Source organism: Euprymna scolopes, chromosome 13 (assembly GCF_053919585.1).
Source record: "Euprymna scolopes isolate OS-2025 chromosome 13, ASM5391958v1, whole genome shotgun sequence".
In the NCBI taxonomy this organism is placed as follows: Eukaryota; Metazoa; Mollusca; class Cephalopoda; order Sepiida; family Sepiolidae; genus Euprymna; species Euprymna scolopes.
The window spans coordinates 121,773,434-121,799,245 of NC_136494.1; the positions used below are offsets into that span (position 1 = coordinate 121,773,434).

Sequence of the window (25,812 nt, forward strand, 5' to 3'; positions counted from 1 at the left end):
AGATTGTCTATATAACTCACCACGTGTGTCTGTCTATCTCCATTTTTTTTTCAAAGTACATCTCCTCTTATACGTAAGATTACAGAGAAGTGTGAGGCAGGTCAAATGATTGTATTTTTGTGGACGGTTGTTGTATATATATATATATAAGTCAATAAAAAATAGCTAAGAGAACAAAATTGAAAAAAATTGGAATTTGGCATGCACAAATATACATTTATGCATTAAATTCGGTTCAAATATAGCTCAAACAGTAACAACTAAGCTAGCTGATGATACCGAAGTCATAATAAATACAAAATCTGGATAAATTAAAACATCATATTTAAGGGTAAGTTAAGATTGGGCAATGTCGGGCAGTCGACTAATTAAAATAATGAATAAAACGAAATAAGGTTGATCTTCATTTGATAATTACATTGGGAATTAAATTAAGATAAAATGTTAAAATATCTACATGCCTACTAGAATAGTAAAATATGTTTTCTACTTTCATAAAAAAATAATTTTTCAAGTTTATCTTAGTGATTCTGATAGATGTACTTTACAAAAAGAGTCTGAGTTTTTTTTAATTATTGATTTCTGTATATATATTTTCAGTATCCTGGAATGTAGTTTGGTATGTTTTAGGGTGGCTGATTTGGTGTCAAATTACCACTTCGTCGTTATAGTCAAAGTTTTATTTTATTTTTTAAAATTCAGTTAACAAAAATATTTTTTCTTTGAATAAAATTGAAATAAAATTATTAAAAGAAAAAATTTAATTTGATTTAAAAAATAACTTAAAAATAACTGATTATTTAAAACAATACAAAAAACAAACAGCACTAGTGTCGTCAACAATGAGATTATATTTCACATTGTTTTCTTATTAAAAAAAAAACAAAAAACTTTAAAATCTTTTAAACTTTTAAATCCTAAAAAAAATTATAAAATAAATAGTTTTACAAAAGCATGATATTTTTCCCTTAAAAAAAAAAACAGTTAAATTAATACAAACATTAAAAACTTTGGTGTTTCTTTGAAACACCACACAAAAACAGACACCACTCGGTCATCAACTACGAGATTGTATTTTCATATTGTTTTTCTTAATTAAAAAAAAAAACTTAAATATTTTAAAGTTTTTTTTATAAATAAAATTGAAATAAAAATTATTAAAAGAAAAAAATTAATTTGATTTAAAAAATAACTTAAAAATAAGTGTTTATTTAAAGCACAAAAAAACTTTTAAAGTTTTTAATTCTAAAAAAATTATAAACTAAATAAAAAGAGTTTTGTAAAAGCATGATATTTTTCCCTTAAAAACAGTTAAATTAATACAAACATTAAAACTTTGAACAGTGCTTCTTTAAAACATCACACAAAAACAGACACCACTCGGTCATAAACTACGAGATTATATTTTCATATTGTTTTTCTTAATTAAAAAAAAAAAACTTAAGTATTGTAAAGTTTTTTTAATCCTTAAAAAAATTAATAAAATAATTAACCAAAATAGTTTTGCAAAAACATGATTTTTCTTTTCTTAAAAATAGTTAAAGTGATATTTTCATATTGTTTTTGTTAATTTTTTTTTTTTAAAGTTATAAAATCTTGGCGCTTCTACATTATCAGAACGAAGTTTTGTTCGTGATAAATTGAGTTTCCAGATAAAAAAACAATGGTTTCTACTGATTTTATTTTTGTCAATTCTAATAAATTATGATGTTAGCTTCCAAATTACGCAGTCAAAATTACCTGAATATTACTGAATTATAAAAAACAATAACTTTAATCGTGTTATCAGGTAAAAATTGCAGCCATCTTGTTTTATAAAATAAATCGAAATGGAAAATTACTTCCCTTTTGAACTTTCCTGTGTCTTACATAACCAAATACGATCGTTTCCATCAAATTCTATTTCTTATTTTCTTTAATAAATAATTTTCTACCTTATCGATTTTCGTAATTTTTGGATATGATTATCTTAAAAATATGAGGAATGCGTAGATACCATTGTTTTCATGTGAAATTCAGTTTTACGATTTCCGAAATTTTGTTCTGATAGTGTAGAACCGCCAAAATCTTTATAAAAGTGTGATTGGCATGGTCGATGCCAAATTGTCCCTCCACCGAATCAGCCAAGCCAAAATGTCTCATTTTCCCTGGAATGAGTACTCTTGTTAATATTTCTTATACGATAGTAAACAATGTAAAAATTCTCTTACAACATTTGCAGAAATTTGTTGCAAATTAACCAAATGCTTGAAAGTAATTTCTGTAACACCTGATTAATAAATCCATCGATATTGAATAATGAAACAAATTATTTCTTTTATTACTGCCGTTTTAATTGACTAATTGTAGAGATTAATCTTAAGATTGCAATTATGCTTTTTTTTTTTAAATTTCTTTCATTTTTATTCTTGTAGCTTTTTGTTATCTCGTAGTAGATTGCATCCTGTAGAAATTCTTAACTCTAACTATCCACTTTTTATTTTTATTTTCAAATACACCTGTTTCTTCTTTTCGAGTTTTAATCAAAATTCTCTCTACTTTTAATGCATTTTTCGGCAATTGTGCACTTTAGATTATCATTGATAATTATTTGTTTCCAATTTTGGAAGAATTCTACATTGTGTGTGGGGGTGGGGGAGACAATCCAGAATTTTAATGATTTTCAAGAAAACTTTTTACATTAAATTAAACTAACACAAGAGAAAACATTACTTGCCAGAATATTTATTGAATTAAATTAATTTTTAAATTAAATTTGAATTATCTATATAAAACAAGCATTTTATTTTGTTAATGTTTCCAAATAAATGTAAAGAGTTTGGGGTATTTTTTTTAAATTTGAAATAAAATATAATTAAAAATACTTGATTTCTTTGATATTTTTTAACAATAAGGTTTATAGAAAAAATAAAATTTAAACATGAAATATAACGGTCAATTTAGTTTTTTAAATGTATGAATTGTTTGTAGACGGTAAGTCGAATTTAATAAATGTTTCAGTAATTGATGTTTTCGATTGTATTAATTTGTTAATTTAATGTACTTGTTTTGATTTACTTATAAAGTTTCATTTAAAATCATTAAAATTTTGGATTATTTTCCCTTTTCCCTTATTGAGCTCTTATGAAACTAGAAACAATCTCAACTACACAAGTACTCATTTTTATCTTATAAAAATAAATATTTTAACAATGAAATTTTTTATCAGATACAACAATCCAAAAGAATTTCCAAAAAATTTAATTTATTATTTTACGTAAGCTGTTATTTCATTAGCATTTATGATGTTGTCCATAATTTTTTAGCTACTTTTTGACTCCTTGAAAAAATATTTTGAGCTAGTGTGATATGTCTGAGATGTCATTTTCATCTATAAATTTCTTAAAATAATATTTATTTAAAAAAAAAAATGATTGAAGAAAAAATAGGTTACTCACCAGAATAACATATTTATATACGGATACATTTTTTGGTTTAAAAAAATAATGGATTTTATATTTTAAAATAACAAAAAAAAAAAAATAATAATTAGATATGTATATTTTAACTAAAGATTAGGAACAAAAATAATGGTGGTTGTAGATTACTCTTTTCAACGGTAATTAAAATTTTCAAAGTTTAAAGGATGAAAACTGTTCTGTGCAAACACATTGAACTTAACACATTTTAACTAAAAATTTAACATTTATAGTGTTGACTTATCTGTTTTAGTTTTCTTCAATAATTTATATTGACTATATTTATAATTTTTTTTATTTAGCATTTGAGGACATTTGTTTTCATTTAAATTCAAATTTGAAATAGCATACTAAAACTATCAAATATCTACAAAAGACCATCATTATTTTTCTCCTAAACTAGGCCATTAATTTGCTTTGTTTATAATTTAAGATCAAAATTCAAAGTTTGCTCCGTTGATATTGTTTTATTAATTGATAGAACTAAAATGCATTTGTAAAACATTGTTTTTAGTTAATTCTAAATATAATATGTATTACTGTTTATTATTTTCAGGAGTTCATGTTTAAAATGTTTATAATGTTAAAACTTTCATTTCTGACAACTAATATATCAGTTTTATCACCAAGTATAAAGAAATCAATATTTTAGTAAAATAAAAAATAGGACTAATAAATAATTATTTATTTTCAAATATAGCATTTAAAGGAATTAGTATTTATATTTAAATGTTCTTTTAAACACTCGTAGTTAATGTATTTCATATCAACAACAAAAAAAATCAAAACATCAAGAGAAAAATGTGTAATTGCTCTTCTGATAAAAATTGTATGTTAACTGAAAAGAAATGAACTAAAACAGATTAAAATGAAACAATTCCGTGTAAAACTAGTAGAAATTAAATGTGGAATTATTCAGTTTGCTAAATTAAAAAAAAAATGTGTTAACTTTAATGTTATAACTTTTGTTATATACATTTATTCCAAATTAAGTGGGTTACTGATTGTCATTTTTGATGTTTGACTAAAATTAGGCAGAATGCAATAGTTTTCTTTTTATAATACAGTTTTTTCCTCTATTCTTTGAACAATTATATTGTTTGTCCAAATAATAGGAGCATTTGATTGTTTTTTTTTTATTTTACTAATTCAGCTTTTACCAAATGTTCATTTCATTAATAAAATGGCTAACTATTGTTGCTGCATAAAATAACATTGTCCACTAATTGAACATTCCCAGTCATTTTTACAATAACCAAGTCAAATTATATGGAAGTGAAATAACAATATCAGTTGTGTAAAGAAAATAAATTTGAACAAAAATGTTTAATATTTACCATTGTATGTCATTTTTTAAATACTGCATCTAACAAATTTCATAGAAAACTTTATATTTTTAGACAAAGCAAAGCGATCATTTAGCTAAAAGTGTTGAAGATACAAAATCATTTGTAATTCAAACAAGTTGGGTTTGACTCAACCAAAAATTGTGCTCACGATTGTAATCTTTATTAGACTCGAATACAAGTTTGTTAGTCTTTAAGATAGGGTTGATAATTAAAAAGTATTTTTCTTACTTTGCAGTATCATTTTGTAGTTGACATGATGACCCTAAAATAAAATTCAGTAGTGGAAGATTATTTCTTTCCTTTCTGGAACTGTCCGTCTATGGAGCACAATACTGTGGGAATGCTTTCCACCTGACTATAACAATCATTTTCGAATCTCACATAAACAAGTTCTTATTGAGTCATCCTCATAAATAATCGAACCTTACCCAAGTTCCACCATTACTGATCATCAAAGTTATCTGTTTACCTGTCACTCATTAACTCTTATCATCGAATGGCCCTTGAGCCTTAATATATATTGACCCCCAAGAAATAAAAAGGTTCAATTTGCTACATCTCGAATTCAGGATCGAATTTATGACCTAGGGCCAACAGAAAAATGGGTTATTGCACAGCAATACGCAAATCCACCTTAAGAAACAGATGACCCTATGAATTAACTGTATTCTCATTGGCTAAAAACTGGGATTATTTAATGTCTAAAATTTGCTAATAAGAGCAAACAGAGGAAATATCCAATGATTGAACTGCATGCTTTTTGACTGAGGCAGCAAATCAATTGCTTTCATATTACCATATTTTGGCGTATAAGGCGACCTTCAGATAAGACGAAGTACAAAATTGGAACAAATTTTAATAAATTTATCATATATCCGTTGCAAGACGACTGCTACATCATGAAACCATGTTTGTTTAGCTTAGGCTAGAGATTGCAACACCCGGAAATATTGGTTTTTAAAAGATGATTTTTTTTAAACTTAAAGATCATCTTATATGCTGAAATATATGGTAATTCAGTGCAATTGTGCTTTAACATTTCTGTTGAAGCTAGTGTAAGCGATGCCCTGATAGTTTTAAATGGGTTCTCAACCTTGCCCAAGGGTCTCCCACAGACTAGGGAAGGAGGTGCCTTATAATTTCCTTTGACAGTAGTATTGTCCTGTCACCCTATATAGCACCTAGTATTCCCAAATGGTCGCCCGTCTGGGCTGGTGCATCTGCTATTAGTCTCTCGCTCCTAGACAAAGTTCAAAAGAGAGTTGCCAATCTGATAGGTCCTGAACTATCATTTAAGCTTCAGCCTGTGTCCCATCGACGAAATGTTGCATCCCTCTGCCTGTTCTACAAGTATTTTAATGGTGAATACTCTGACGAACTGCAAGCACTTGTGCCCCCACGACGTAAACACCCTCGACAAATCTGACAGGTAGCTAAATCACACCCCCACACAATAGAGATCCCTAGATGTAAAAGAGCTTTCTACTCCAGTAGTTTCTTCTTCAGAACCGCTAGACTTTGGAATTCCATTCCAGGTCCCTGCTTTTCCAACTGTACTGACATGCAGAAGTTCAAGTGTAACCTGAACCGACATCTTGCTGCCCAACACCCTACATAGTACCCAGTAGCTGTTGCCCCTGATAGTAGCCCCCTACACCAAAGTGGCAATGTGCCTTGTTTGGGATGAAAATGTAATTAAAAAAATAAATTAAAAAAAAAACTGATTATGCTGTATTATAACTCATAAAATTTTCCAAGATTGTTTCCTAACAAACAACCCAAATTAATAGAAACATCACAAAAAAAAAAGAAAAAAAAAGAAAGCAACTTCTGAGTCATGTCTGAATTAAATAAAAAAAGAAGAAAAAAAAAGCATGTCAGAATTAAATAAAAACAGCCTAACAAAACATTTCAATGATTTTTCCTGTAGACATATGTTTATTTATTCCAACTTTCAATCATTTTGTTAATGTATATACATTGCCCAGGGTCTATGAAAAGACAATGCTTTTATTTTTTTGCTGATCTAACATAGATCTAATTTCACACACAAAAAAATTGATTTTAATTTCATATATCATAAATGAAACAAGAGGTTCGAGAAAGAACACAAACTCAATTGTTGAGAAGTAAAATATGTTAAACCCTTAACTTCACCGTGGGAAAATCATTTGCAATTGTTTTAATTCCGTTTACAAATTCATACAAAAGCCTTTTTATGAGCAGTCGACTTTTATTAATATCACTCAATTGAAAGCTTGCTTGTAGAGACATTTGGATCGGAATCAAGCAGCGCATTACTGTTTCACTTGGATAACATTTTATGCATCAAACTCGTTGGCCACACAAGCAAATTAATATACTTTTATTACATTACAAACAAGAACAAATTACAACTTTGTAGTTTGTTGGGTTTTTTTTCCCCCTGTCATTGACAATACAAAGGTAATTATTATGCTTGCTTGATTGTTTGTTTTTGTGTTTTGCCTTTTCTTTTTGTAATTTGTAATGTGTGTTTTAAATGTTTTGGCTTTCGTTTGGGATTTTTGCTTCATGTGAGAAAAAAGTAAATATTGAATTTTTTTTGCAACAAGTTTGAATTAACAGAAAAAAAAAACTCTTTTGCAAAGTAACCTATCTTGTTTTATTTTTGATTTTTTTTTCATTATATCTACCCCCAAATAAGGCATGTCACCACTTGGATGTAAGGGCTACTATTTAAAACCATGTTTAGGAGAGATAAATGAGATGTTGGTTTACATTACATTTAAACTTCTGCATGTCAGTACAGTCAAGAAAACAGGTAACAGGGAGGGATTTCTAAAGTCTAGCAGTCAGAGGGAAGAAATTATTAGAGTAGAAGGCTTCCTGCATTTAGGGATCTTTACAGTGAAGGGGAGTGATTTTGTTGTTAGGTTTATCAGGGGTATGTATGTTGATGGAGCACAAGTGTGAGTTCTTCAGTAGGCTATCATCCATAATTTTCTTGCTAGGAGTCATTTAGATTCACAATCTTTAAATAAATGGTTGCAAAGTCTGTTATTGCTAATAACACCGCACAGCAATAATAAATGAATATTCGATGATTACAAGCAAAGTTTTGTCAGTTTAAATGCTATTTTGATCTGACTTTGAAAATGCTACAATCTTTCTGTAAATATCCTTATACAGAGTAGATTAAATAAACACTGAAATTTCTATTAAAACTTAACATATGGCAGCATGTAAAATAAGTGTTAAATCGAATATAATGAGATAATTAATTTATAAATGACTTTGTAGTTGTATGGCATAATCACATTAACACACCAGTTCCCACTGGATCACTGAAGTTAAGCAACGTTGAACCTGGTCAGTACTAAATGGGTAACCATTTGGGAATTCCAGGTGCTGTATATGCTCTCCGCTTATCTTGGCATTGTTTCCATTTGTCCTGAACTTTTCCTTTCTACTGGACTCAAACAATACCGATTCAAGAGAGGTGTGGTTGGAGATTGCACAACCCTTGCCTCACAATTACACACACACAGCTGCCCCTACAAGGGGTATCCTTTGTCTTTTGAGACTGAACAGAGGCATCGACTTTGTAATTAATTTTAATTGTCAAAGTGTTTCTGAATTTTTGAGATGAGGATTGATAATTCAGATTTGGATCAATTCAGACTACTGTTCTCATCTTAAGTGTTATGTTTACAACGTTTCAGTTGATGTAACCGCTGATCGTCTTCAGGTGTATCATATCAAAATCTGGAATCTGTACGGAATTTGAAATGTAACCATTTATTTAATGCACGGAGATAACATGCTAGGACATGTACTGTAACGGATAAAGTACTTGGTAAAATTCAATCTTGAAGTCAAAAGTTAAATTCTCAGTGCAGGCGACACTTGAAAATATCGTTTTAAATTGCTTGAGACTTCTACCTGGTCATGGCTAATGAAATAAGAGCAATTGAATTAAATCAAGAGTTTTGTTAAAAACTGAGTTATTTCCCTTCCTGATTTTTATCAAAGTTGATTTTTAAAAACTGTTTCATATCAGTTTATGGAAATTCTACATTTGTTTACCTACAGCCTTTTCTTTCTTCAAAATATTTCCAAAAATTACATTCGTTTCATAAAGTCAACAACAGTGACAAAATTCTAGTCATGAAATCGTGTTCAAGTTTGAAGAAGTCATTTTTGAAATGAACAGAATCTTCATTTCTGGCACTCAGCAACTGCAGATATTTTTCAAATACAAGGCAGAACAATAAAGTTGTCACGCTAAAAACAACACTACAGCTTTATTTTTAAACTTTTATTGAAAAAAATCAATTCAGATAACTCGATTATGTAGTAGAGTTGACATCTATTCAATGTAGCTGCCTTCAGCCTCAATCACCGCCTTGATACAGGTCTACAACTGAGAGCGTGCCTTTTCCACAAGCACCGGCGGAAGTTTGGCGAATACTACTTGGTAGATGGTGGCGATCAGGTGCTGTGAGAGGTCATGTTGGTGATGTTCTCGACGTATGACTAAACAAAGTAGTCCAGTGGGTTCAGATCGAGGGAGGAATAGGGGTCATTGAGACGAAGGTACAAAGTCGTGGCACTCCTTCTGAAACTAAGCCTGGGTTTCTTTGGACTTGTGGGTGGACATTGATTGTACCAGGGGATCATCACACTCTTCAGCACATCCAGGTACATTTTGGTGTTGACTTTCAAGCTGACTTTGAAGATGTGAGGCAGCATGATGTGGTTCTCACTTGAAACCACACCAAAGACCATAACCGTGGCCGGAAACTTTGTTTTCATCATCCTAGGATGTCCCTGTTATTTGTGACAGTCTAGCGATGCATTTTGAGAGTACTAGAAATAGTTTTGTAATAACTTGGATCAGTAGAGAGAATGTATTGTACAGTGGCGCATCTCTGATCTTGCTTGTTGAACATTGTGTCGCTTTCAGTCATGATAGAAGGCTTTTATCGTTCTTGGGGATTTGTACACAATTGGCCAACTAATAGATGGCTGCAACAAAAAAAGAAAACGTGTTTTCATCAAATGGAAATTTAATCATGTCTTTTCTAGGGTGACAATTTTATCGTTCCACCCTGTATTTATTTGCATTTCATTTTCTGTAATTAGGTGATCTCATTTAAAACAAACAAAAAAACTGCGGATAATGATAATATACATGAAAATGAGACAACAACCATACAATACAGGTAAAGATTTAAAAGAATTACAGTATAGTGCAGAAGCTACCAGGATCAGTGGTTCTCAGCCTTTTTTTTACCAAAGCATCTTTTTTCCTCTGAATTCATTTTGGTGAACCCTATACCATATTCTACTTTTCTTTAATAAAAAGAAAACAAAAAGGACTTATACCAGCGGTTTATTTTTCAAAGAAAACTGAACCCATGGTAATGTTACATAAACCATAGAGGTCCATATGGACCTTGGTTGAGAACCATTGATCTAAGTGAATATTTTAATGTTATAGCGATGTCTGTTTAAAATGGTGAAATAACATTGCATTTACTTATTTAGGCAATTTAATCGCTAACCCCAATATATATATGATTTTCTTTTTTATTTATTTTTTTATTTACTTTACTGTTATTTCACCCCCAAAACAAGGCACAGTACCATTTAGATGTAAGGGGCTAATATTTGGAACCAAGTCTACCAGGATACTATGTAGGGAGTTGAGCAGTGAGATGGCTGTTCACACTACACTTAAACTTTTGCATGTCAGTACAGTCAGGTGAAGCAGGGACCCAGGAATTTCAAAGTCTAGAGTGAAGAAACTATTAGAGCAAAAGGTTTTTTGGTATTTGAGGATCTGTGTAGGGGTGGGATTTTGCTGCTTGTTGGGAGTATTTATGTTGATGGGGTACAAGTGCATTGATTTTAGAGCACATTTAGAGTACTTGTAAAACAGGCAGAGCGATGACACATTTTTGGTGATGGGATAGAGGTGGGTGTTTGGTTGATAACATGGGACCTAGTAGGTTGAAGACTTTTTGAACAGCTTTTAAGAGCAAGAGTAGTGGTGGATGCATCAGCCCAGATGTGGCAGCAATCAAGAAACGAAATACATAATGAAACAATTATAGTACAATGAAAGTGTTGTCCAGACAGATGAGAAAACAAAACAAAAAAAAAAAAAAAAAAAAAAATTTTTTTCAATAAACCTCCGCTTCCCATTAAAAAAATAACTTTTTGAAAAATCAATCAAATGTTCAAATCTAACTAAAATGCATTAATTTGGTTCTCCGGTAACTTAAAGATTAGAATATTTCTTCTGGCGTAACCAGCTCTAGATCATACTAAATCAAATTTGTAAATTTTCTAAGTGTAGCATTTGGTAGTTAGTAAATCTTAACCAGGCACAGATATGGAGAAAAGTTGGATTTTGGTACATATAATGGTGTAGGCTATGATAGCTTGATCTCTTGATAAAAAACAAATTTATTTTTCTCTTAAGTTGCAAAAAAAAAAAAAAAAAAAAAATCAATTTAATTTTCACTTTTTTTCTCACTGCTTGCACGTTAACTATTTTGGGTTGCATGTCTTCAGTAAAAATTAAAATGCTTTTTGCTGTGATCTTTTTTCTAAATTTACAGACAAAACAACTGCCAACGCATGTAAGTAACAGCTTTTATATTTTCTTAATAACCATATTAAACTTCAGTTTGTGAATTCTACCCTATGTGAGAAACGGACAAGGCTGAATTATTCTATAAGATGCCCTCCTCAAGTTGGGGTCAGAGTTAAACTGCATTGTTGAATAATTCATTTCATTTAATATTTAGATTTATAAAATATGAGCGTTTGTAAATATTTAGAATCTTGCTAAAAATTTATAATTTTTCATTTTTTTTTTTTTTTTTTTGCTGACATTTTGTCAATTTAATTTTTTTGTACTTAACTGGCATTATCTGAGGCTCTGCATATGTTTTCAAAATATGCTATTAAAAAATGAAGAAAATATTTTTACAAAATAAGATTTTGAAAATTAAATTTAATTACACTCGTTTAGTTACAACCACTATTAACAATTTCCCCCACTCTCTATGGCTAAATCTAAGCACAAATTCCATGAATAAAGCTTTTTCCTAGAATTTCCCGCCTGTGGAACTCTGTTCAGCTCGCCTGCTTTCCAGCTAACTTCAATATGATCGTCTTTAAGTCCAATGTAAACAAGATCTTGTTGAGCCGTCTCCTTAAATAATCAAATTCTACTATTTATCCTATTAACGATTACTGCACTACCACCTTACATTCACTAACCCTTGTCCTTGAGCGGCCTTATCGCCTTGATAAGTGATGTCTCCCTTGTAAAATATATTACAATATTGTTTGATCAGTAAATTATAAGTTTATAACGGTTTGGTTCCATTAATAACTACTTTATGGTAATATTGTTATAATCTCTAGAAAATAATTGGATGTAAATAACTTTGTAAACTTTCAAGCTTTTAAGGAATGAAAATTTGCTAGAAATTTTAAAGCTAGAAATTACTTTCTAGTCAAAAGTTTAAATACTGCCAAATTACATTCAAATTTCGAATGGTAAATAAGTAATTCTTTTTAATATTTTATTTGTTTAGAAATAAACTAAAAATGCCGTCATTTAAAATTAATTTTTATACTTTGATATTGGATTTTTTATTTCATGAAAAAATAAAATTATTTACTGTCAATTATTTAAAATGTCAACATGAAAACAAATCACAGGAAGTATTAGTGAGTTATTTGCCCCTTAGGACTATGGAAGAACTTGTTTTAGTTTGATTCATAAAGAGATGCAGGATTTATTGAATATTTTAAGAGAAAACCATTCAGTCAGATAATGTCAACCCATATAAAACGACTACCTTCAGCCCCTTTATTAATGTCATGGCAACAAAAGTAGACAAAAGTACTCTAGTCAGCTCTAAATACCGGTTGCATTTCCCCCTCCCCCTCATCAGAAATATGGCTGATGGTAAATGAGAATAGATGTGAGAGTTGCGGGACTCAGCAGTAAACTGTATTTATAGCAGGAATTTGCAGTAAATACTGCATTATTCTTATAGTAGACTTGTACTCAATCGTGATTTCAAAAGTAAAAAAAAAAAAAAAGACTTAAGTGTCATGAACTACATCAAAACCTAAACATAACGCTTCATTATCGTTCGAGCTATTGTCATACAGATAAGTAGTTAAAAATGAACCAGCTTTAATGTATATTTGTGCATGTGTACAAATAATACCTTTAGTCAACTTACACCTATCCAGTTCCAATGATTTACAATTTTGACCTCTTAGCAACTATTTTTACCGGCTTAAAACTCAGAAAACAACAGTCCACAAAAAATATAATCAATTGACGTGCCTTATGCTGCTCTGTGATCTTACACCTTTTAGTTGTTTTATGGCATGTCAACCCTTTTCAGGTTATTTAATGCCAAATCCAGTGATTTTGAAGAAAAGTTTTTTTAATAGAATATATATATATTTTTTTTTTCCAAGTTGATTTCTATTTGACCCATAGTTGGGACCCTAAGAGGTACTACCACTCCAGGTCGAGTGAACCTGGGAGCAATAGCAATTAAAGGGTGGCTCCACACTCAGCAAAGCCTGCAAGCTGGGGCCTCACCATCGGATATAGTTTAAGGTCATAACCAGAATTGCATTTTAGAAGAGATCCATTTCCAAAACATGGAGATGGACAGACATGCACACACCCACAGACGGTGTATTTTATAAATTAGTTCTTAGATGTAAAATATAATTTGTAGAGATGGTGGAGTAAGTGTTCATTCATCATTATGTCATTCTGTCTGGTTATCAAAAATAATCTTGCTTTGGCTGCATATTTTTGCTAGTAATCATAATTATTATTCACTTTAAGTGCCATACTAAATTTGCAATTGTAAAAGGCAAAAGTTATCTACTCCTGTGTTGAAATAGTACCGAGAAGTTATCAACTTTTGGTACAGAAAGTACCGGTGAGTTATCTGCCCCTTATGCAAAACAGATGGAAGCAGCCATTTGTTTTTTAGAAGTGTAACACAGCAATGAACTGCAGAACGTTTTCTTTAGTTTATGGCAGGAATTTGCAATAAACAATTAATTATTCTTATTGTGGGGTATATGGTTAGAAAAGAAGAAAAAAAAAGAAAAAAAAAGAAAAAAAAAAAAAGAAATGTACTGGGCGTATCTGCATCGCTCTTTGGGAACGAAGAACGAAAGGATGGCCAGCGCATTTGTATACACGAAGGGCATCTTGGGAAGGCAGAGCATGATGGGAGAAGCTTATTTTTTTTTTTCTGTCTCTTCCTTTTTTTCTAGATAGGAGGATATAAAAGCAGGGGAAAATTCCCTGGGGCAGCAGAGAGAAAAGAGTCGTGAACATCTTCTCTTGAAAATAATTTTTTATTGCTAACGTTCGGATTGTGTGATGTGACGTTGGTGGCGAGAGGCCAGGTGTGGTCGATTGGAAAAGAGGGCAGAAACATACTGTTGTCGAGAGAGTGACTCACTCCTTCCCGAACCGAATCCTGATTATAACCCTATAACTTAGGGGCAGATTCTACAATATTAATGTAAGACCTTAATAGATAAATAAAAATGAAACATTGGAAAAGTATAATTAAGAAATGGAAAGAAAACAAAAATTAGATATTGCAGATCTTACTTCACTACTAAAATTGTTTTGTAAAAGAAATCTGCATTTCAAGATGGTGGATCATTGTTAATATAACTTGCATGACTTGTATTCTTAATAAATAGTTAAAAATAATTTACCCTTTGTAGCATCTGATAAAGGCAACCGAGCAAGTTGAAATTAGAAGAAACAGTAAGAAATAAAGTTTAACGTTTTTTGGGGTTTTTTTAAAACGTCATTCTTTCTTAGTAAAAAAAAAAAAAAAAAAAAAAATGGTAAAACAATAAATTTTATGAAAATCTTAAGTTCACACTTCTCTTTAAGTGACCAAGGAAAAATCTCTCCACATTCCTAGCTGACTTCAGTATTATCAGAAAGAGACAGAAGCGAGCCAAATTACATCTATGCTAATACATGGTGGAAAAAAACGGTTCGTCAGAATCAAGTATTGATTTGCATCTGACTTGTGTTAGATTTCACTTCACAGAAACCGATTTGATTTCTATGAGATGTTATATAAATTTTATATTCAATGTTAAAATATTTTTTAAATACAAAATATATATTTATCCAAAATATGTTCCTAAATATTTGGGAATAGTAAACCTGTCATATATATTAAAGTGATAATTGAAACCCCATCTGCAAAGTTTATAAACCATAACCATCACACTGTATCAAACAGTAGCAGGGTGACGTAACGTTGCCCGGGATTGAATGATGATCAACAAATGTTTTATACTCACATTTTTATTGTCATCAAAATCTGTGAAATCGACCATTTTTCAATCAAATCGATTGTCTGCTCTAGTTGGTGACCCATTGCGGTATATGGAAAGGAAGCTTCACATGTCTCCCAACAGTGACTTAGTCTACAATACATTGTAGGGAACCTACTGCTGATTTTATGAAATTATTATCTTTTATATATAATGGCTTGAATTAAAGTTTAAAATGCAAAAGTTAAGCATCAGGCTTCAATTGTGCTTTAAACAAAAACATTCATATCGAACATACTCTTGTCATATCAAAGAACCTATTGTTGATTTTATATGTCGGGCCTTTCAGCTTGTGTGGTAATAAAACTTCTGAAATGCACTTGTGATGTTAGGTTGTATAAAGTGTTAACTTTGGCCAAAATTGCCTGATATTTCATCAGATTATTTTGATTATCGATACTTATCGAAGACTTTCAACTACAAAACCTATCTTAGAACACTGCCAGACATAAAGTATCTTTGTGTGAAATTTCATTACAAAAAAGAAAATCGACCCAGCCATGTTTTTGAGTCAATAGAGAACGAACACACAAAGTTCCTTTTATATAATAGTACAGATATAAATAAAGTTTGCACACATTTATTTTGTTTATGAGTTCATATTCTATCTGCTCTTTTTCCCCCCTGAGCCATAATTTTTAAAAATGCAAAGCAAAAAAAAAAAAAAAGCTACTTTTTGTGCTATTGATACGTTTAGTATTTCATAAATGTGATGTCATTTTTCTTGGATGAATTTGATTCTAATAATTAATGCAACTTTAATTTTTCTTTTGATCCTAGATTTTCTCAAAATATCTTTGTGTGTGTGTATATATATATATATATATATATATATATATATATATATATACACACACACACACTAGCGGAAGGGGTAGGTGCCCGGCTTTGCCCGGTCGTAAAATATGCTTAAATATGATATTTTAATTTGTCCAGATTTCATATATATATATATATATTATTATAGAGTTGTGATTTCAAAAGTAGACAAAAAGATTTGTGCCATCAGCTAGAATCGAAACCGAAAGCAAAACTGTAGCATTCAAAGCTGGCGACGTTACCACTGTACCAATGTAACACACATATGCACCGAGTAAAAACTGAAAATAAACTAAGATGAATGTATAACGATTTTTTACAATTTTGGCCCCTTAAAACAATTTTAACCAGTTAAAGACCCCAAAAGAATTACTCTAAAAATCCAATCATTTGATGCCCCTAGCACTGCTTTGCAACATTTAGTTTCGGAGGAGATAGTTTGAAAATATGGAGACAGACAGACATATAGCTGTTTATATATTAGATATATATATTCCAAACACAAGAAATAAAGCTTGGGTAAGTTTATTACTAGATTTAATTTAGACGCACAAACAACTTATTGCAACCGACATTTCCCTCTCATTCATTTTACTTTAGTCAAAGTTCTCAGAAATAAAACCCCTCCCCTCTTGCCCTGGGGTGAACGCTTGATTTCTATACGAGATCCATCAATATTCAAATATTCTATTAAAGTTCTCCTTTACATCTCAAACACTGAGTTAGTAAAAAAGTTGAGAACATAATTTTTCTTTCCTCAATTGACCATTTAAATATGTTATAGTATATATTTCTTGTGATCTCTTGGTCTTAACAGATTCCAGGACAAGAATTCATCTAGTCTGATGGAGTATCCAGCTTTGTGTTGTTACTTCAGGCAACATCATTTGGAGAAGATTCACCATTCTTCCTAAAAGCCAGTTTGGGTTAGCCATATGGAGGAGATCTTGTTTGGGCTGCAAATACGATGTTATTTTTAATATTAAGTTAGGGTTAACTTGTAGGGAAAAGTATGCTCATGCCAAATTATCCTAACTGTACAGAGAGAACTTTTTTTTTTTACCTGTTTTGCATAAAACTAAATTAAACTTAATACAGCCTACATTTTGACCCCTTATGCCTGTGTTCCAAAATTCATAATGATTGGTTTGGTTGTTTTTGCTTTACAATATATCAACTCTTTTTGGATTGTTAATTCTGAATCCAGTAATTTTGGAAAAAAGTTTCTATGCTTCAAGTTATTTATATCTTCAAATATTTGTGGAGTTGGTTGTTTTATAGACCCCCCCCTCAATTATTTTGCTTTTCATTTTGCAGAACATGATTGTATTTAGCAAAGGGAAAGGAACAAAGAATAACATCAATGTTTGGTGCATTTTTGGTCAAGAAGCCTGTATTTTCAGACAGCCTGATATGATAGCACCAGATGCCCTAATAGGTATTGCCACTATGGGCCAAAGTGGACCGGGGAGCAGTGGCAACTCCACATTCCCCACAGCCCCCAAATGTGGCCTCTCTACTAGATGTGTTAAGATCATATCAAGGATTTATAATGATTGATCGATTTAAGAGTTAATCTTGTACATGCAAATATATAAACATACATAACTTAAAAAAAAAAAAGTTAAATTTACTCCTGATAAACCTCTATGAAGACTCCTTGAATCAGCACGAATTATGAATACCGATACCATCAAACAAAGAAACGGTTTTTACAGTTTATCCCTTATGAGCAAATTGGTGACCAAAGAGCATAACATGGATTGAAACCCGATTAGTTTCATTTCCACACTTTTTTCAACTGCTTTCTTCCCTTGTACATAAAAAATGGATATCTATTATATAAATCTCACCTGTCTGTTTAAATGTATGTATGTATGTCTACCAAAACTTTCGACAGAGGCGATGGATTTTCACGAGATCAGTATTATTTTGAAGCTCGACCTTCAAACAACAACTATAAAAAAATTCCTTCAGCCTCAACTGGGCACTTTTCTACAGGGAGGGGTTGCTTTTTTCGCCGATATTTTCGAAAGTCATCCTCTCTTTTCGATTGTCTAGCCTTAATTTAAACCTACATCACTTCCAGTTTGATAATGGGTGCAATAGCAAAGATGTCACGTTTTTTTTTTTTCAATGTTCTTTTCCTTCTTTGTGGTACAGGTTCGAGCCTGCCTGCCTACTACCACCTTTTTTTACTTGTCCAAACACTCGGGTACGCCCGGCACCCAGGCTAGTATATATATCACTTTTTAGAGGGGAAGACATGAAGGTCTTTCTGCTCATCATGGTATATTTTGTTTTATTCCATCATTTTTTGAAGTTCCCCGAAAATGGGTATGAAATGTTGAAAATTTCCTAAAAGGCTACAAGTTTTTCTTCCTTTATTCATAAACTAGCTGGGGGTACCCAGCGTTGCCCGGGTGTTTGGAGGTGTGTGTGGTTTTGGGTAAATCAAAACACCCGGGTGTTTGTGTCGGTGGGGAGGGGGTAAAATAAAAAAAAAAACGGATTTGGTAGGTAAGTATGATGGATCGAACCCGAACCCTTGAGTCGAAGTTGGAAATTAAAGTGTGAAAATAAACGTACGTACATTAACCACTGGGCCACCATGAAATAGTATCGGAAACATGTTTAGATTTATTTAAGTATTAAAACTTGGCAGGTGCCCATACTTAATGAGGTCAACCTTGACTGTGGGGCAGTATTTTATTTACTGCAGGGCAGGGTTCCCCCCCCCCTAAGATGTTGTGGGGAAAACCACAACATCTTGGAAAAACCAGCTCCCCATAAAAAGGGGATTGTCCAAATTGAATAGCAATTCTCTGATGTAAGGAGAAACTCCACATTGATCCAGAAAAATGCCATCAGAATTAGTTTTGCTTTTATTATACATGCGGCGATCAAAAAATATTGAATATTTATCTTTTCAAAGTCGAGTAAATTAAATAGACAGGTGACCCCCGTTGTTAACTCGTAGATATTATGATTTAGACGTGATATAAAAAGTTTTAAGAAGTGAGTCGACCGATCGCTTCTCGGAAAAAAGCCTTTATCGGACATACACAAAAAGCGAACATACGTACGTACATACATACATACATACATACACATTTTCGCTTTTATATTTATAGATAACTTAAAATATATATATATATATATATATATATATATATATATAAATAAATTATAGATATATCTTTCTTTTTTTTTTTTTTTTTAATTCACTATTAAACAGTGAGGGATTGTATGCATGTTATATAAACGTCTTCACTGATATTTGACAATGTCTGACTCACATTGACAGGAAAAAAAGAAAAACGGATTGCCTATATCTTCTATGTTTAGTCTGTCACTGACTTTCAGACTAGAACTGGTTCTACTGGAAAGACCAAATTATTTTTACCACAATTGTGTTTCAAACAGATTTATCAACCTGCTGCTAATACGGACACATTCTGAGATACAAATAATAATCAGATTTATTTCTGCTTTTTTCTGATCGGTAGAATGATGACTGGAGGTAATTTCTTCTAAAAATCTTTCGGATTTGTCAATAAGGAAGCATTCTTTTGAACATATTTCATGGCAAGTCATAATCATTTTTTCTTTGAGACAGTAACGTCAACTCCTACATCAGTCATTTCTTTTTAATATATTGTATCAGTTTAAATTTCTCAGTCTTGGTTTTATGCCATTTAAAAGATTTAACCGCTAGAAAGACCAGACAAGTGTGAAATTGTTTTTAATAAATATTGCTATTTATCAAAAATAAAATTGATTTTTTTTTTCTTACAAATTTTCGAATAGTGAAATATTCATCTTCAGAAAATTGGACAGTTATTCTTTTTTTTTTTTTTTTTTTTTTCTTTCTCTTATATGCCATTGTGGTGGTAATCTGTCATGAGAACAACTATCCAATTTCCTGAAGATTATTTTTACTATTCGAAACACAAACACACACACACACACACACACTTATCTAGTCTTTCTAACTGTTCCATCTTCATTTATTATCGAGTGTTTCGAACAGTGGATTTATTTTCATTAGACCATTTATCTATTTTTTAAAAGTTGAAAAATCGTTCAGCATTGTGTGCAATTATATATAAAGCCGTACCTACTCAGAGTTGTCCGAGAGTTTTTGTGCTTTTAAAAAATTTTTTTTTTTAACTTAGAGTAATATGAAAAAAAATGGTAATTATGCAGTATAATGGTTGTGCTATTGTTGGAATTGTCTGGTCGATTTAAAGAAAATGATGGAAGATGCCAAATGAAAGTTGCATAATTTTTATTTATTTTTTTTAGACAAATGGGAGCCAGTTTTTTTCTAGAGGCATAATTATTTTGAGTGAAATTTTAATTAAAAAAAAAAAATCCATACTTATTTTATTGTACATCCGAGTTCATCGTTCTTTTAATATTGTCATGTTCACAATTCTGCCATCATTAATTTTTTTCCCAATGAAAATATATTTCTGTCTAAGGTAATTCAATGAAAATTTAATTGAAAATGAAAACAATTCTTGAATAAGTGGACAATTTTTCCGACACTTTTAAAAAAATAAAAATAAAAAGAGCATTTACTGAAGGCAAGTTCCATGAATTTATATTTTGAATAACAAACAACTGATCGCAAATACTAAAAAAAAAAAAATAATAATTAACGATTCTTTTTTTTTTTTTATGACATAACTTTTTTTGCTCAAATCAAAATATGTAGATTTTTTTAATAATAAACCAATGATAACAAAAAAAAAATTTTCTTTGATTTTTATTTTTGTGTTAGGGTTAAAACTCGACTTTTCGATATCTTCCAGTGTTTTCCATAAACTGCCCGAATGATTCCAAAGATATACAATATAATGACTATGCTAAGCACCAAAATAAAAATATTTCCTTTTTATGACTTTCTTGTTCAAATATTTAGATTTTTTAAAAATAATAAACGAAATGTTTTCTTTATGATTTTTGTATTAGGGTGCTCAGCGTTTCAGTACCTTCCTTTATTTTCCATAAACCACCCAGATGATTCCAACGATAGAATGATCCTTAGACTGCATAAATACCAAAAAAAATTTTAAATCCTGTTTTATTTTTTTATTTTAATTAAAATTTTTTTAAAATCCTATTTAAATTAAATTTAGTAATCACAGTATTGTTTGATCATTAAATTATTAATTGAATTAAATTGTCATGAAACCATAACTCATTTTATCGCATTAACGTTTTAATTTCTGGTTAGAAAATTAGCTTTCAAAACTTTCAATCTTTCAATACATGAGGATTTGTTAAAAATGTTAAAGCTACCAAGATCAGTTCCTCTTCAGGGACAAACGTCTTTGTTCCCCGCTCCCTTCATTATAATGGTTGGAAAAAAATATCCACTCTAAATGTTTTTTTTTTTTTAATCCAGAAGAAGTATTTTCAGAAAGAAACAAGAAATAAAATATATTCCTGCCAATAGCAGTAGAATGGAGAAATGGAAGAAATAAGATGATTTAAGTTGCATATCACCATGTCAAACAAATTGCTATTTGGGCCTGAATTTGTAAGCTACTTAAAAACAGTAATGTTTTGTTCTTAATCGAAGCTAAAAAAAGAAAAAATAGTAAAGGAGAAATAAAAATTAAGGACTTTGAAAGTTGAAGTGGGCACAACTTAACTATAAAAATGTTCATACAAGGTAAATTCATGCAGTAAGCCTGGCTTCTCTTGGGAATGTAAAACAAACCTTTATTTGTAGCTTACTTGCCATAAGTATATTTTATACTACTAAGCTCGACTTGTGTATTGTACACTGTTGAAGTAAATATTGAAAATATATGCAAACGATTCTATAATTGTAACTAGCAGATGTACCCAATGTTGCCCGGTATCAAACGTAACGTTAAATTCCTTAAAAAAAAAAAAAAAAGAATATTCTTGAGCTGAGATCAAAACCTAAAGACAGTGAATCAAGTATGATAACCATTAGGCCAGCTTGTCACGATCTTAAAAAGTGTTTTCAAACATACTTATTCTTAGCATAAGGAAGCTGTTACATGAATGATTCGCACATGCACAACTGTGAAACAGTTAACAAAAATCCGATGACCCCCGCCTCCCCCACCCAAAAGTACAAATTTTTCAATTTTGAGCACCTTAGCAGCCCTTTTTTTTTTCGGGGTGAAAACAGATTAAAAAGTTTTCCACGTGTCTGAATACCCTATATACCAAATTTCAAATCTGTAGATCAAAGATTCGTTGAGTATATAGGTTGAGAGTTGATCTCTCTCACACATACATATATAGATGTGTATGTGTGTGTGAGAGAGAAAGGATGAAAATCTGACAAATCAAATCAAAGGATAAAGAAAAGACAAGTCAAATGGGACATAAAGATGTAAACATTTCAGCTAAAAAGGTATCTTACCTTGAAAAAGCCTGAATAAAATTTTAGTCAAAATATCGATCCATACATGCTTTTGCATAACTTTTTGTGTATTCCACTTTGTCTTTTCTATATCATTTAATATATATATATATATATAAGTCACTTATGTGTGTGTTCCTTCCTCATAGGTTCTGAAACGGCTGAGCCTATCTTTTGCAAATTTCACACAAGCTAATTTATATGTCTGGCAGTGTTCTTAGATATGTTTTATACAGAAATTCATCCGATAAGTGTATAAAATCGAAAAAAAAAAGAAAAAAAAAATCAACCTTAAAAATCGCTTTTTACAGGAGAATATTTTATGTTACACCGGCAAAGGAAATAAAATTTCAGCAAATCATTTCATTTTAAAAAACCTATTTATCATAATTTGGAGATATAGCTTAGTGGTAGAGCATTCAACTACAGATCAAATGATCCCATGTTTAAGCCCGGGTTTACCTTAGCATTTTATTATAATTTTTTTCTTATTAATGAGTTCAATTTACGATAAAAGAAGAGGTAACATTTAAAATCGCTGCGAATCATTTCTTTGTTTGTATATTTTAAAACTAAACATTAATCAGAAGTGACTTTTCCAGGGCATTCATCGTCAAGCCCAAATATCAGCTGACGTGATATTGTAAACAAACGCAGACGGAATTTGATGAACAACGTCATTATTATTTGAGTATACAGAAATTCATGTTAATGTATTAAAAAAAGAAGCTTTTTGATATTTCATGTTTTGTTGAATTTTGTTTTAATCTTTTAATTAAGAAAATTCTGTACCTTTTTCTTGATAAAGTGTTTGGATATTCAATAATTTTTTTTTTTAAATCAAATAGTTGTAGTTATAAACTGTTGAGGTTTAGCAAAAACGTCAACACATGATCTTTGTATTAATTTAAAACTAGCGAGACCTGTGAAAATTCCACAGGGGACTCATTCATATGTAATATATTGATGTTGGTATTCTGTAGATGTTCAGTGTAAATGGAGACGCCCTGATATTATTGTAGCTTTTTTGTTAAAACTGCGAAAGTATTTATCTAAGCTAGCATGAACGACCGGTCGTAAAACATCTCTAAGAAAACAAAAACAAAAAACAAAAAAAAAAACAACAAAAAAAAACAAACACTGCCAGACATAAATTAGCTTGTGTGAAATTTACAAAAAGATAGGCTCAATCGTTTTGGAACCGAAACCAAAACTTATGAAGAATTCTTGATAAAAATCTTTATTAAAAAAAAAAAAAAAAAAAAAAAATAGATTACTAAGGTGCTAACAGCTAAAATCGAAACTGAAACCAAAACTTATGAAGAATTCTTGATAAAATTATTTAAAAAAGAAAAAAAAGATTATTGGAGTGTCATTAACTATAATCGAAACCAAAATTATGAAGAATTCTTATTAAAATTATTTATTACAAGAAATGAAAGTACATAACAAGTAAATAACCCAGATGTAAGCATAACACACACCACTATCGTATTAATATATAGATGTTTTCTATTTACATGATAACTTATACTCATTTTGCTTGATATAATTCTTATATTTTGACTACTGTATCAACTGGCCTTCTTCAGCTTCATTTTCTAATTCCAAACAAAAACTTTTACTCAATCTACATCTGCAGACATTATACATTCTTTGAATTGGGATATTGTAGATCACTGATTATGATAAAAGTGTTTATATTTCAACTTAATATCTTCATATGTTCACGGTAGAGATTCTTGTGTAATTTATCTAATGCAATCATTTTCAAATATTAATGCCCCCCCCCCTCCCAATGTGTATGTGGGCCTAATGAGGGGCAGTGCACATGAGCACTGTATAAAATGATTTCAGTATTATCAACATTACAAAACGTCATTTAGTTGTATATATACATAAATGTTTTTCACACACAGGATAGATTCTATTCAAACTATAGATGGGACTCTAACGTAGAATGAAAATACCAACCAAAGTGGACCACAGAATAATGACTAAGGGTGACACAAAACTAGGGCCTTAGCATCAGTATGTCAATCATTTTTATTCTCATAAATCAAGTATACTTATCTACATATATAAAAAGAAGGACACACTTTTGCCCCTCAAAGAAATCAACATTACACAAGTTGTGATAGGAGCAACTGGCCTGAACGAAAACATCTTAAGAAAAACTTGGAAACAATCCCTGGAAGAATAAGCTGACACGAAATACAGATAACAGCCGTAAAGGGAACAGTATCTGTTCTTAAAAGAGCCTTCAGATATAAATTAAAATCATAATAAAATCGAGTGTTAGCTCCAGGACGAAGTTCCTTGATATCTTGAAACTAACCAATGTAAAATAATAACAAAAAGTTAAATGTCATATTCTTGGTAAATAGGTTTGTTCTACGCATTCGCATTCATGCATATAAGAATTTCAAACTAGATAGTATTACATAGATATTACATAGAACAAGCCTAAGAGGAGTCGAATGCCATAAATCAGGGCAGATTTTTTCAAGCCATGATAATTTATTATTCCATTCACATACTTGTTATCTAACCAGTTTGGTTATGTAAATTTTACTTTTTTGTGACAGGCACTTCTGATTATATTAACCAAATTATTATTGCTCCAAACTATTTGCTCTGAAGCACACATCTTCAACTAATATATAAAATTATTTATTAGTAAATGAAATATCTGTAAACCAACATTTTAATATGCGTTTTATCAGCTTTATATATATATACTAGCATGGGTGCCCGGCGTTGGCCGGGTGTTTGGAGGTGTGTGTTGAGCAAAAAAAAAAGAGAAAAAAAAGAGAAAAAAAAGTGATAGTAGGAAGGCAGCCTCGAATCCGTACCATGAAGGAGGAAAAGAACACAAAAAAAACGTGACGTCTTTGCTGTTACGACCATTGCCAAACCGGAAGTGATGTAGGTTTTTATTTAAGGCTAGACAATCGAAAAGAGGGGATAACTTTCGAAAATATCGGCGAAAAAAGCAACCCCTCCCTGTAGGAAAGTGCCCAGTTGAGGGTGAAAAGAATATTTTTAGCCAATTTTTCGGTATTTGTCATCTGAAAGGTCGAGCTTAAAAACGATACTGATCTTGTGAAAATCCGTTGCCTCTGTCAAAAGTTTTAGGCAGACATGCAAACATACATAGATTTATATATTTGTAGCTAAAATTTTCGACCCAAACTGATTAAAAAGCTTGCCCTATCTCTGAATACCCTTTATGTAAAATTTCAAATGTTTAAACCAGAAATTGTCTTTAGTAATTTGATAAAAACCACAGAGGTCAATTTTGTTAACTTTGACCCCTATTATGACCCCTTAACATTTATTGTTTTGGGCT

The 25,812-nt window shown here is 30.7% G+C and overlaps 1 protein-coding gene across 12 annotated transcripts in view; it reads left to right on the forward strand.

Annotated features, from left to right (window-relative positions):
* The window catches only part of LOC145292174 (uncharacterized), an 806,320-nt gene that overhangs the window by 770,625 nt on the left and 9,883 nt on the right, over positions 1-25,812 (forward strand). For 7 of the 12 annotated variants that reach the window (XM_080138436.1, XM_080138442.1, XM_080138440.1 and 4 more), the window contains one exon: positions 11,419-11,439. The exons of the other annotated variants lie outside the window; for them this stretch is intronic. In XM_080138436.1, the coding sequence (XP_079994562.1) occupies positions 11,419-11,439 (21 nt within the window). The remainder of the gene's footprint in view (positions 1-11,418; positions 11,440-25,812) is intronic. 12 annotated transcript variants of the gene reach the window in all.